At 30.1% G+C, this 14,560-nt stretch overlaps 1 protein-coding gene across 26 annotated transcripts in view; it reads right to left on the bottom strand.

Moving 5' to 3' along the window:
• Positions 1-1,406: 1,406 nt before the first annotated feature.
• Positions 1,407-14,560, bottom strand: part of LOC143229312 (C-terminal-binding protein-like) — a 50,563-nt gene continuing 37,409 nt past the window's right edge. For 14 of the 26 annotated variants that reach the window (XM_076461463.1, XM_076461466.1, XM_076461468.1 and 11 more), the window contains 5 exons: positions 7,932-8,091; positions 6,395-6,601; positions 5,197-5,421; positions 4,899-5,030; positions 1,407-4,446 (listed from right to left, as the gene is read on the bottom strand). In XM_076461463.1, coding sequence (XP_076317578.1) covers positions 4,085-4,446; positions 4,899-5,030; positions 5,197-5,421; positions 6,395-6,601; positions 7,932-8,091 — 1,086 coding nt within the window. In that variant the 3' untranslated portion in view covers positions 1,407-4,084. Of the gene's footprint in view, positions 4,447-4,898; positions 5,031-5,196; positions 5,422-6,394; positions 6,602-7,931; positions 8,092-13,703; positions 13,784-14,560 lie in introns of all 26 variants that reach the window. The other 12 variants (XM_076461478.1, XM_076461479.1, XM_076461488.1 and 9 more) reach the window with 2 other exon arrangements.

Below are 14,560 nucleotides of genomic sequence, written 5' to 3'. Positions count from 1 at the left end.
AACCTCAACAGCAGGCAAGGAGCAGAAGCATATAAACTTAAGTCTTTTTGTACTACCCCACCTAATGCAAATTTAGGGGAAAAGAATTCCTTGTAAGGCCTCACTAACCATTTCACAGATTCCAGCATCTCTTTAATTATGCGTCAAATATAATTTTGGTGGTGAAGAAACTTTAAATAGAAAACAACAGCAAAATAATCAATACTTGTTTTACTACACTGTTTTAGAAGAATGGTAACAAGAGTGAACTCAACCATTGAAAATTAATAAGTCCAATAGACAATAGGATTCTCATGGCAGGAATATATGATGGTGATTGCCACCAATGGAAGCAGTATGCTTAAACGGGCTACAGAATGCAACAGGGGTTGGAATGATCAAATAAATTAGAAATTGGAGAAAAAAACATCCATGTGCCCTCCAAAGAAAGGAGTGGTCTGGAAACAAAATTAATCTGCTTGTGGTAGATAATGCAAGAGGCTTCTAGGGTAAAAAGAAAATGGGAGTGGCAGTTCCTGCAAGTGAGAATGGAAATAAAATATGTCTGAAGCATATAAAAAAAAGTGAATCGATCAATCCATACACAGATTTCTTGCCAGAGTTGCAGAGTCAGAGATTGAAAACCAATAGGGCAGGAGTTAGAAAGACAGTGATTATAGGTTTCCATAGTGAAAACAAATCCAGTGAAGACACCAGAAGGAACAACTACATTATGAATGATAAAAGTTTAAAAGCACAGATCTGCCACTAATTCTTAAGAAAAACACATCTGAACAAAGCATTGCAGAGAAAATCAAGGAGCCTTTATTCAAATAGTAGTGCTTATGGGGATTACTGTATATGGGGGATGTGTCACGTTCTTATTAGTGAAGGGCTATTGGCTAATGATGATTACATCATAGGCTGGCATAATACATGTTAAAATGTGTATGGATGGGAGCTCCCAACTTGTGGCATGAACAAGAATTTTTATGGCACTGATATGAGGTCTTAGTTTGTTGTGCAAAAAGGTGAGTAAACATTTCTGAATTTTAATCAATTGTTGTACTGTGGTTCATAGTACAATTCCAAATGAAAGTCATATAATCCATTCAGTCACTACAGTTACAATCTCACATGCATAAAATTGTAAGTTGATAAGTTTCATATCACAGCAAATGGTTTTGCAAAGAAAATACAATTTTTCATAATAAATGTAAAATAATATCAAAATGTCTATGCTAAATATTTAAATAAACCTGTTAATGTGTAAAAGCAATATTTGAAAACACTAAATATTTATTTAAAAAACTTTTGAGTACTTTTGTGTTGTGAGTCGGAGACAGAAATACTGCCATGACTGATATTTGTTTAGTTTTAATGAGATATACTCTTATACAAACCAGGTTCTAAGAATAGAGAACAAATGAACAACAAAAAGTAAATTTTATTTTCAAGAAACTGACAATAAGGAAAAAAACAGACAGGAATGTAAAAGTGCTAAATTTATTTACTTCCACCAAATTCTTTGATTAATTCACATATGACAATGATAAAATATTAGATGACACAGGAAAGAAGTCAATCACTATGTACTTTACTAAAATCTAGAGTTCTCCATCCAAATAAACATTTATTGCAACAATTAACAAACAGCTTATACTTTTTGTGAAAAAAAGCAAACTAAAAAACTGAAATCACAAAGCTGTTCTGTAACTGTATGAAAGCAAATTACACAAAATGACACAGTTAACTAAAGACATAAATACAGACACTATAATCATCCATTATCTAAAACAAAACAATTCATACAAGAGGCACTGTGGAAAAAGAATGCAATTACATCAAAGAGAAGCAAGTCACCTTCATACTTTCACTGACATATTCAGACAAAAAAAGTATATACTGTAGTTACAATTAATAATTTTAATGTTCTCAATGAAAATTAAAATTATTACTAAATGTCGCTTTGCAAAACTTGGAACATCCATCAAGAATGGAATGATTCTATCTAAGTATGCAACATTTACAATACAAGGCAAAATAAAGAGAGAGAGAAAAAGGGTGAAGTTTCATCTTTTTCCTTTTTTACCCCAAAGAACTAACAAAGGTATGACCATACTCTGATAAATTTCAAAAGCATTACTTACTATATAGCTTACAGATGCTGTGAATAACTTTTAAAATGATGTGAGAGAATGGCAGGCTATAAAACAAGAGCCAGTTTTACACATTTTTAAAATTCTTTCAATAGTATCTTGTCAAACAGCTTTAAAATTATAAATAATTCTATTCCAAAACCTTCTTCACAATAAAACATTTTCTTAATACTGATAAGGAACAGTTAAAACTAGGAACTAGACAAATTTATAAGACATTTCAGTCAGTTCAATGCAGTATAAAAAAATTTGGAATTAGAAATGCTTTTCACTTTATAGCACTTTGAGATTTTAAGCACCTATCCAAATATTTAATTTTTAAGTAACTCTACATTTTTGTTTATTTTACCAGTACTACTTAATAGCATTTTATTAATAAAACATTACAAATTGGAAAACTTGTAACTTCATATCAAAACTTTTATTATTTTTTTATCAAAACACAAACTAATTAAAACCTGATGCTTTTGTAAAATGAATTTTAATGTAAAAAGCAAAAGTACTTAAATAATATTTAGCTTCCATAATAAGTTACGATTCTTCGTACATTTTCAGGTATAATAAATAAATAAAAACTAAGACTGTACCTTGGGAGGTCGGATCTTCAAACAAGCTAAAAGATAACGTTCATGCACCTACTGGCATTCAAAAACTGATTTCATGTTGTGCATAATAAGAATTAATTAAAATTACTTTTAATTGCACCTAACAAAACTTCATTAAGATTCAAGTTGAATCATTTTGTTTAGCAGAAATTAATTTTTGTAATATGTATTCCAAAATAAGCAGTAAAAACCTAACAGTTTAGTTTACCTCATAATGTATAGGACATGAATTTGATGTACTAGTGTTATGTCAAACACTTGAGATTTTATATAAATCTAATATATGTATGCATTCATACAGTTCTTCTATTTTAAATGCATTTTGGATACTAATAACTGCTGTGTGTCAGCATAGATAATATTTTGGTAATAATGAAATAATGTTTGTTCTATTGGATTGCATAGAAAGCTACATTAGGATTATCTTCATTAGGTTCCTTGATTTTGACATGACAGACTAAAGGGAAGGCAACCAGTCAACACCACCAACTATGAGGTCTTGAGTCTCTCTTGTCAGACCAAGTGGTGAGATTTGACTATCACTTTTATAAAGTACAGAACAGGATATGCATTTTGTTTTATTCGTGTTAATGGGAAGCAAACCATGAACCCTTGGTTTCACAATCTGGCATGCTAATCATTAGGCCATGCTCTGCAGAGAAAAGGAAGAGTAGACTAAAAAATAACTGAATTAATTCCCTTTGACTTTGTCCTTCTGCACACAAAAATAGTTTAAACAGAAGCTTACATAAAATGTACATTTTGTGATAAATATGGCAGAGATTCCTTTATTACAATTTTAGTTGTTTTTAACATATCAATAACTTCTTAAAATTACCAAATACAGATGAAATTTGTCATGTTAGCCACCCATGTACTATTAAATTTCAGCTTAAATGTTCAACAATCAAGCACAAAGCATGTTTAGTTCTGGTCCAACACAATGTAAGAATAGGGGTGACTAACACTGAGGTAATTGTTTCTTTAAAAGTAAGCTCTTTATGTGTACCAACTTTCATTTTTCAGTAACTTGGTGAAATAGTGGACAGCATGTTTTTATTACAAAAAAGTGTACATAATCTAAACTCTGGCCTAACAAGTGAACAGTACCAGCAACAGGGAGATAAAAGGTTGGCATGTAAAATGAAGAAAACAAGGTGCAATAATCTGATTACACATACATACACACACACACAGATACTCTACAAGTTTGTTTTTTATGGCCACAGCACTGAAGGTTTTCAGACAATTTTTTGGCATTACCAGAAAAGTGATCATGTTTGTCCATTTTGTGTTTCAAGATGCATCAAAAGTTGTAGCTTCATGGCACGAAGGATACCACTAATGGACCTCAGAACTCTCTGGCTTGGGAGTTAGGCGGTTAGATGTATCTTGAAGGGTGGAATGAGGTGTTGAGTGAGAAATGGGGATGGCAGGGGAGGTGGATAAGGGCTCTATAGTGGTAGAATGAGCAATGCTCATTGGGTTGTAGTTGTAGCATGTAGCCCCATTCATTGTTTCTCCAAATCCACTGCTACCAAAATAACCTTTATTGACACAGTTACGTAATGACTCAGGAATGCGACCCACAATAGCTCTTCTTATCTCGGAAGCTGCCATTTCTCGAAGTTCAGTAGAGCTTGCATCACTGTACCAGGCAGCATGAGGTGTACACATGAGGTTTGGTGCATCCTTTAAAGGCCCTAATATATACATATTAAAATATATATACACACACACATACAATTCAAAATCAAAACAGCCTACAAAAATTCATCTTGTAATAAGGTTTGTGTAAACTTATTGATATTTTACAAACAAGTCTGTGAAGGCTTAGTCTATTAGCATGGTTTGTAATAAAAAAAAATTAGAATAATAATAACACAAGTCAAAATACACAAAACTTCACTTTCTTTCCTAATGAACTGTAAAAAATAAACAAGCAGTTATTATTATTGAAAATATCGATGGTGATAATGCACTAATACAAAAGATACATGAAATTTGTTCAAAGGCTCCAAAGTTTGCATTTTCAGTAGCATGAGATAATTTTAAATAATGAACTTGTATCTCTTTGTAACATATAGCACTGAACCTAATAAAACTTTACTATATAAACAGATGTTTTACCTCTTTTGTTTAATTTGAAACTTACCACTAAGTGCATTAAAAGGTTCATTTTCATGAACATCTAAAGCAGCTGCTCTAATTCGACCATCTTTTAATGCAGAAGCTAGGGCAGTTTCATCTACCAGCCCTCCTCTTGCTGTATTTATAAGGAAGGCACCTATTAAAAAAAACAAAAAAAACAATCACAGCTTTGGCTGTTATGTAATTAAATATAAATAAACCAAACATTACTTGATAATTTACAATGATGTGATATGAAATTTGTTGACATGGTTACAATCTTTGATGTTTGTGTTTCTAACAGTTACATAACTCCATATTACCTGGCCTCATTTGCTTTATGGTGTACTCGTTAATCAGATGATGATTATGTTCATTCAGAGTACAGTGGAGTGAGACACAATCACTTTGAAACAGGAGGTCCTGTAGTGTGTAAACCCTACTTAAACCATATGATCGTTCTATGCCATCAGGAAGGTATGGGTCATAAAAAGTGACATTAAATCCAAACACTTTGGCTCTTAAGGCTACTGCCGTCCCAATTCGGCCTGTTAAAAAAAACAAGACAGTTCTTTTAAATGAACCTTAGAAACAGTATCAACACACTGTTAACACTTAAGAGAAAAATGAATCAATAAATAGTCATAACACAAAAAAGTAATTTTAATATAAATGTTTTTCACAACCTTACTACAACCGAATAAATTTAATACAATTCTGCTTAGTATACAAGGTAGATAATATTGTTAGAAATTGGGTAAAACTTGGTAACTATATTACGTGTAGGTTCAGTATCTGCATGTCATCTCTTGGTAATTAAGTTTATTATACACAGTAATACTAGGGAAAACAAAATTATGGATATAAACATACACATTAAGGTTGTTATATCAGAGTTAAAAACATACAAAAAGTTGTATATAAAATAAGTTGAAGTGGTCATTATCATTAGGTGTATTAATGCTCAGAGTAGTTAAGTTTTGTTTGTTTAAAATTAAGCACAAAGCTATACAATGGGCTACCTGTGCTCTGCCCACCATAAGTATCGAAGCAGGGTTTTTTAGCAGTGCGAGTCTGCACACGTACTGCTGTGCCATTGGGGGACAAATAATTAAATAAATACACTTATGAAACTACAATTTTAAAGATGTGCTCAAAAACACTTTCAGTTGGCCAAGTTGCACATCAAATATAAAATTAACTTGTATTAATATTTTGATTCCTGTGATAATAAAATACTTTAATAATGCAGTTTTTTTCTCAACTGCAGATTAACTGACTAAATCACTATCTTAACCATATAAAAAAATCTATAAAACACTAAAAAGTAAGGAATTTTACAAGTATCACATTCAGTTAAAAATAAAATATTGTAATTTCTTATAAAAAGGAGTAGAATATGTAAAACATATATTTGAAATTTCAAGAAAGTAAATAAATCATCATGTGAAATATTTAAGTAAACACTTCTAAATTAATTTCTATCATAAGGGATTGAAAGTATCAGTATTAGACTCCTACCTAATCCCACAATACCCAGAGTGTCTCCTCTGATTCGGGCACATCCTTGAGCTGCTTCTCTAACCTGCTCAGGACCTTGAAATTTTTTGCCTTCTCTTACTAAGTTGGCCAGCCAATAAGTTCGTCTATAAAGACTTAGTATGAGGCACAATGTAGCATCAGCAACCTCTTCTACACTATAGCCAGGCACATTACACACTGCTATACCTATGTTAATGTAATGCATTAAAACTTTAAAAAATTCTTTAAACTACACAAAACATACAAAGTTCAATTAAAAATTAAATAAATTTTATTCATTGTTAAAAAAAAGAACTGAAAATGTATAAAATGTGTTAATATCTAGAAGTTGGTGAAATAAAATAAAATGACACATTCCATTCTTTAGTCTGTAATCACTAGACTTAATGTCTTAGTATTACAACCTACTTAACAAAAAACAACATTAAATAATGTAAAACATTAATGCAAAGTAAAGTAATAAGATGCATGTAAATAAATACCCAATGAATTTTATAAGACAAAAGAAATATTTATTGTATGGTTATAGAAGTTTTGTTTTTAAACACATGTAACATTAAGTTCAGTTTTTTTACTGTGCTGACTTACCTCTTCGGAGTTAGTAAATACTGTATTATTTAACACTTCTTTCACTATTAGTAACATCTTTTTCCAACATTAGAGAGAGAAGCCTCTCTGTTGCCATCTTACCCTTAATACTGGGCAAACTTACATGGTGAGGAAACTGTTAAACATTTCTTATAACCTTCAAGCTGAGCACAAAACAAAATTATGATGTTGCAATCTATGGACATACACTTTCAGTTAAATATGTTGTATACATAATTAATGTGGTAGGGATAAGAAAAAAACATAACTTTAGTTTTAGGAATGATAAAAATGTGTGAAAATTGATACACATGCTATTTCTGAACATCCTCAAAGACTGAATTAAAAACTGCAATTTTTTTGCAATATTAATGAATAATGGGCAATTAATTTTAAATAATGTTTTCCTTAGTGGTAACTAGACTGATAAAGACTTGAATTTAAGAAACTTCAAGCTATGAACAAGTGTACTAGATTTCACAGTGATACAAATTTTAATGGAGAAATTATATGCTAATAAATTGTGACCCCAGTGATAAGTTAACAGTACAGTTGATTCTCAAAACACAAGATTTTGTCTCGGTAAACACATTCCAAAAATCTTATGATGCAAACAAGTTTTTCGCATTTCATAAGCAGAATTGAATATTTTGTTAATAGAAAAAGAAAATTATGGAAAAATTAATGTTCATTGAATAATTAAATTTGGTATACATTTATTTTTTGTTCAAGCTGCCTTAAGATAAACGTAACTGATAAGGAATTATCAGAACTTTCCACCTTATTAGCTTGTGCAGTTATAACACTTCAAACTTCCTAAACTCTAAAATCCTGAATTTTCATTAACATTCTGTATGGATAACAAGTTACTGGTAGCTAATTGACAAAAATTAATATTTTGACTTACACATTAACTTCACCCACCTACCTAGTTCTCCAGCTGCTTTGATGTCAACATTATCCACCCCAGAACCTATACGAACTATAATACGTAAGGCTTTGAATTTTTCAAGATCTTCTTTTGTTAATGTGATAGTATGCCACATGAGGGCACCCACTGCTTCATTTAAAACCTTAAAAAAACAAAACTAATGACAATAACATAATTTTTTTCATGAAATCTGGCTATTACTTATTCAGATTATACATATATCTATCATTTTTTTACAACTTGACTTAGGTAATCCACTTTAAGATTTTTAATTGTAAGGTTACCTAGAGAAAATAACACAAAATTTTAGCTGTTTAAGTGGTATGGTATTCCTGGATGTGGAATAAAAGTAAATATTTATCTGATTACGTTAAATGAGAGCTTTGAGGTGCTAGTAATAGAAGGAAAAGTATCGATATTGTTTTGCAATTTAAATGACAAAGACCAGATTTAGTGCAAAGTCAAAGTAAAACCTGTTTACTGATAATACAAACAGGTGGCAATAACTATAGACTGAAAAATTATTTAAGCATTTTTAAAACATTGAATTGAAAAAACAAAAGCTATTTAGAATCAAATATGAATGTATATATAGTGAATGAAAGCTCAACACAAAAAATGGAAACTGTTAATGATACACACATGTATGTATAGCAACAAAGTTTGAAAAAAAAAAAAACAACAAGCAAATGGTAGTATTTAATAATGTAGCTTGGATTTTTCAAGATCAAGACAAGTATATCTGAAATTAACAAAACCCCACACTCTATAGCTCACACACACCGGGTAGTACTGGCCTCCCTATAGTTTACTTCTAAACGTACAGCTGCTTAAAATGAAGGATTACATATAGTCCAATAAGCTATAGCACAGAAATATCACAATACATTTTAGGGTTAACCTGAAGATCTCCTAAGAAGGTCGAAATATTGTTCTGTACTTTATCTTAATTAAAGTTTGAATACCACACCAGCTGTCTTGAGAATACAGAGGAGAGAAGTGTATTTAAAAGAAAAAAAAAACGTACATTTTTTCCAGCATTTCATTCCATGGAGGAGGAGAAGCTTTAAAAAAATTTATGCTTGGTAGTGGCAAAGAAAATAAGATTTTGCTCTGTGAACAAAGCAGATAGCCTGATGTGGATTTGCTATAGCCAAACACATAAACACAGAGCAAAGTCTCTCAGTGGGACAGAGAGGTCTTTGAATTACCAACATTAAAATCATTATTCATTGTGCTTGTTATAGTTTTCAAGCTATACATTTTTCAACTAGTAAGCATATGTTCAGGAAATTTGGCAGATTATCAATACACATTACAAAGCTTTCATACTCACAATATCATATTTCATTTTATTAAGTTTTAGGGTTTGTTAAGCAATATTTTCTCATGTTGCTTATCCAACATGCAGAGCAACTTTCATTTTATGACTAAAATGCTTTGATGCATCAGAAACATTTCAAATTTCACACATGAAATCTTTATTATAATGTCCAGATAGTTATCAAATGTTTCTTAGAAAAAACTTTATATATACTTTATCCATTATTTTCAATAATGAGTCTTTTGTACAAGTTCAGTCAATTTGTCTGACCTTGTAACCACCATAAAAAATTAGGAATTAAATATAAATTATGCCTTCTTTTTTTCTAGAATGTCACATGTTTAGACTAAACATTTTAAACATCATAACACCATACATATATATATTTTTATTATATTGACCTTCCAGTATGCCTGGCTAACAAGAAAAAAAGAGGTTACAATGATGCAGTGCATGTACAATCATGTTGTCCTATCCAATAATATAAAACTGATCTTTAGTCTTTACAAAATGATCCATTGTGACTGTGTTTTAGTGAACTGGTATTTTGGAAAATGCAGTCACATTTCAGTTATTACTACTTACAAACAAGTTCTTAAACTTATTTTTCTTAAAACATAAAACAGAAAGTAAACAAATGTAGCAAGCATTTCTTCTAGTTACAACCTTTGTACTTGTCTGCTGCTTGTTGTAGGTTGCCGAGCTTTACAATATTTTTCTGGTGGAGAATGTGAAACAGTATTTTTATATATACACATACACATTTGAAATAACTAAAAATTCATAAATTACTTACTCTATACCATAGAATTCCACCATAATGTATCATGGCTTGTAATTAAGCTGCATTTTGATCTAAAACAATATGAAACTTCAAGCAGACTAATGACTCACCCTTACCAGCTTGAATATTTGTATCAAAAGATTAAGATGACATTGTAATACTTGAAACTGGCTGAGTTTCTGATTGATTATTCACGCGTCATAAACTAAAGTAAGTGTATACAAGGGAACATATCTAAAAATGGAAAGAGGTGAGTAAGGCCATTGTGTTTGATTTAGTATGAATAATATATCAGCAAACACAAAAGACAGAAGGTTCTAATTTTATATTCTAGCTAATTATTATTGGTAGTTTGACTTTCTAGTTTACACAAAACAACATACTTTGTATATTGATATAACAAATATCAAATCTGAACTAGTTTTGCACCCAACACATCACACACACACACAAAATATTGATATTTTGGAGTGTTGTTTTAATATTTACGTTTAAAATTAAGAAATTAAATAATGTATTATACTAACTACTTAAATTACAATCTACAACTTGATACCAAATTTATTGACATGCATTCATAAAATAGCAGTTCAATAAAATTTTGAATGCAAGTTAACAAATGTAATGACATGGTCTTTGACCCACATGGGAAGGGTTAAGAAAATGTTTGAATATGCCCACAATTTTTTTTTTAATACTGTTTTTAATTCAAGCATTCCTTTGTCAAAATGAAACTCAAAATAACACAAATTGTTTCCACAAGTTAATATTTAGTCAGCATTCCCTTGTATTATGGTGCTGTTTCACACTGACATGGCATGCTTTCTTTGAGTACTTCAAAAAGTTCATCTTCCTTGCTTGGCTTGCAATTTTTCATTAATTGGTTAACTCAACCCATAAATTTTCAGTCATAATGATATCAGGTAATTGACCTGGCCAATCCTTAACATCAATTCTCTTATTTCTAAGATATCTTTTAATGACTCCACAACTGGAGAGAAACTTGTTTGATCATTTTGTAGGCTGACTGGAATAAGGTGACCTAAGAAACTACAGCAGGTACACAACAATTTCTATGAAAAAATGTAACATCAAAAGTTCAGGTATTTACAAAAGCCAGTGTTAAAATTAGGATTTGAGATAATATTTGAATAGATTTTCTCAAGTTCACTCTAAAAACATATTATCTTTACATATTTTTGTGTTATCTAATAAAAGATATAACAAATTAACATTTTCAAAGGGCCACTTTTTTGTCTACCCCCCTGTATATGTGCAACTTTATTAAGCCTGTATAAACTTTTCCAAATAAAAGTTATATAATTAGACTTGTTGCTGTTTGAAATATGATTATATATAACTGATGATGAAATCCATTATAATTACATTAAATATATAAATGCCTGACAATATTTCTTAAGATTTATCTGGTACTTGTACATAATGTAATATTTTTAAATACCCATTAAACAGTTAAATAATTTTTTTGTTTTGATAAAATATGATATAAAAAGTAAAATGCAATTAGTTAACAAACTATACATTAAATTTTCCATCTAATTATAACTTCTATAAAAGGTTTTGTATTGTTATCATATATGAATATAAATTCAATTTGTAACAGCCCTGACTCTCATACCTATTTTTTCAAAATTTGTTTGATATTTCCAGCAAGTTCTTCACCATTATAAATCTTTTCCTTAAGTCCATAAATGTTCTTTAATGGACTCTAACCTTGAACCATGTTCATGTGGTATTGTTTGGCTGTAGTTTTGTATGTGATGATGTGTAATGTTTGTTGTCTAGTTTCACATTTTGTGACCTTGTCTATGATTGATTATTGAAGTTACAGAATTTTAGTTCCGAATAATTACTTACATCAGTGATTTCTAAACTAAACAGTGATTTTTTCACTTACTGTGAAAAATTACTTCAATAAATCTTTCTTGTTCCATTCTAAATGGATCTACACTTGCAAGAGAGGACAAAGCAAAGGTTTGTTATCTTTGAAATTTTTCAACAAATTAGTGCCAACATTAATGAAAGAGTGACATTTTCTGTAGAGGAGAGCTATTTCAGAACAACTCTTCTGTACCAAAATTCCTTGTTTAGTTTTATCTCTTGTGCTTGACATACAGATTGTAAGAAGGTATTGCACTGCATCACAACTTACAACATACTTCGTACTTCTTTCAAAAACATGTGCAAGCTAAATTAAAAGCATGTTAATCAATTTTTCTTACTGTTAAGATGATAGAAAGCTAAAGATACGACATACTGAACCAGTGTAAGTGTTGTAAAAAGTAGTTTCATAGTAAAAAGAATTATACTACATAAAGTTTGTAATATTGTAATCAAGATTTCATACAGTACATTAACACTATCACTTATAAAGTTTATTTTTGTGGGACTTTTTGAATTTTGCACCCCCATATACATTATTATTATGGAAAAGAAATTAATACTTTACACTGCAGAACAGGAGAATTGATCACATCACAATATACATACACATCATGGTGTGGTAAATTAAACTGCCATCTACATCTTTATCAGAAATTGAAAAGCATCAATCAAAAGTTTGATTTAAAAATTTTATGGATGTTGATAACATAGAAAAACCAGACCAAGAAACCTTAGAAACTCAGTGGCAATTTTAAAAAATCCACTAAAGATTTCAGAGTGTGTAGGAGACAAATATATGGAGCAATAGCATAAAACCAAGATAACATAAAAAGGGTCTTTTGTCTATAAATTGTTTTTCAAATTTCATTTGTGGAATAGTTAATTTTTTTGAAATAATAAATTGTCAATTATTCAGATACCATCCAACCATTCCAACTGACCAGTTCTATGAAGAGTAAACTGATTACAGGCTTTCTAACTAAAAAGAATATTTTTAGGGACGAATGTAGTATTCAGGTAAAAAGTTAGAAATATTTTTAAATATATATATTTGGGAAAATTAATTCAAACATTAAGATCAATATTATTACTTTAAAATAAAAATATGTTAATAATAGAACAATTATTATTATTAGTTGATAAGAAACTGATATTCATCAAGCTTAATGTCATTTTTTTTTTGCATATATAGGCTAAATAAACAGGTAAAAGACCCAAAGGATTCAGATTTAGTAATTCAACCAGCAACACTCCCTCCCACGAGAACAATATCTGATGTTTTGAAACTAGATTGACTGTTACTATTATAACAAGTGCAGTTTATTCAGCAGCTTCATATGTCAAACCTCAAATCTTTAACTCCTTAAACATGAGCAGAAACTGCCAACATCTGGCTAAAAATCCCAATCTACCTTTTGAACAGTGATAGAGTCTGGTGTAATTTATGCCTTTTTGGTTGAAAAACTAATCCAAACCATATTATTATTCCAAAACATTAAATTTTATAAATAATGGTGATAATAAATAAGGAATTCACAAAAATAATTCTGGCATAATGTGCAAAATATTATGGGTTTAAAGAGTTAAGTTACAGTATAACATGCCAACCAACAGACCATGCATGAAACATCTTACCTGATTAGATCAGATTAGTTACCATCTGTCTGGAGATGTGGATTCTGATGATGATGTTTTAACTACACATCTGGTGATTTTTGTTTCTGAAAATGTCATTATAAAAAAACATCAATCTTACCTAAATTATTTCCTGCTCAATCCACATCCATGAAACTACCAGTTAATTACACCAGGTCAAAGTCACAATCATCATCAGATCTACATCCCAAGACGACCGGAAACAGAATAAATGTGTTTAATTTCAGAGAGTTGTAGGGAAGTATTAAAAACAAATAATTCTTAAATTTTTTAGGACTGCTGGAGGTAACATGATTACTAGCTAATATAGCCCATTGTGTAGCTTTCTGCTAATTCCAAACACTCACTAACGCTTGCTACGCTCTCTCTCTGTCTATAATGCGAGGTGCTCTAAATTACAATGATGATATCACAGATTTTGCAGATTAGAATAAATTTATTAACAGCATGCATTGTTTTTTCATCACTAAAAAAGCATGTTTTCTGCTTGAAAACTAACAACTAAAATGTTCTTAAACTTATAAATTGGGAACACAAATAAAAAGACAATTACACTAAAATGTTGAACTCAATTCTTTCCTTAGATCAACTTTGGTCAGTTCTTAAAATTAAAATATTATATATAAATATTTTTTTTTTTAAATGTAACAGAAAATAAACCCTTATGCATAACATCACATAACAATAAATAACAAAAAATTTGTTACTGGACAAGTGATTTGATGTTGATTTCAAAAATGTAGTCAAAATTTGTCCATCACTTCCAGATTTTAATTATTGTGATATCTCAGTATTTCATCAGCATTATATGAAATACCATGCAGTCAAATTAGTACAAGATTTATGGTGTGAAATTAAGTTTACTTGGCCACTTTAATGGGTAAAAGGCAAAAGCTTTTCGATAACTTCAAACATAGACTGTATTGTATTCTGTAAAACTCCAAATATATTGTTCAA

This window comes from Tachypleus tridentatus, chromosome 10 (genome assembly GCF_004210375.1).
Source record: "Tachypleus tridentatus isolate NWPU-2018 chromosome 10, ASM421037v1, whole genome shotgun sequence".
Lineage (NCBI taxonomy): Eukaryota > Metazoa > Arthropoda > Merostomata > Xiphosura > Limulidae > Tachypleus > Tachypleus tridentatus.
This window is presented reverse-complemented; position numbering and strand designations above follow the sequence as displayed.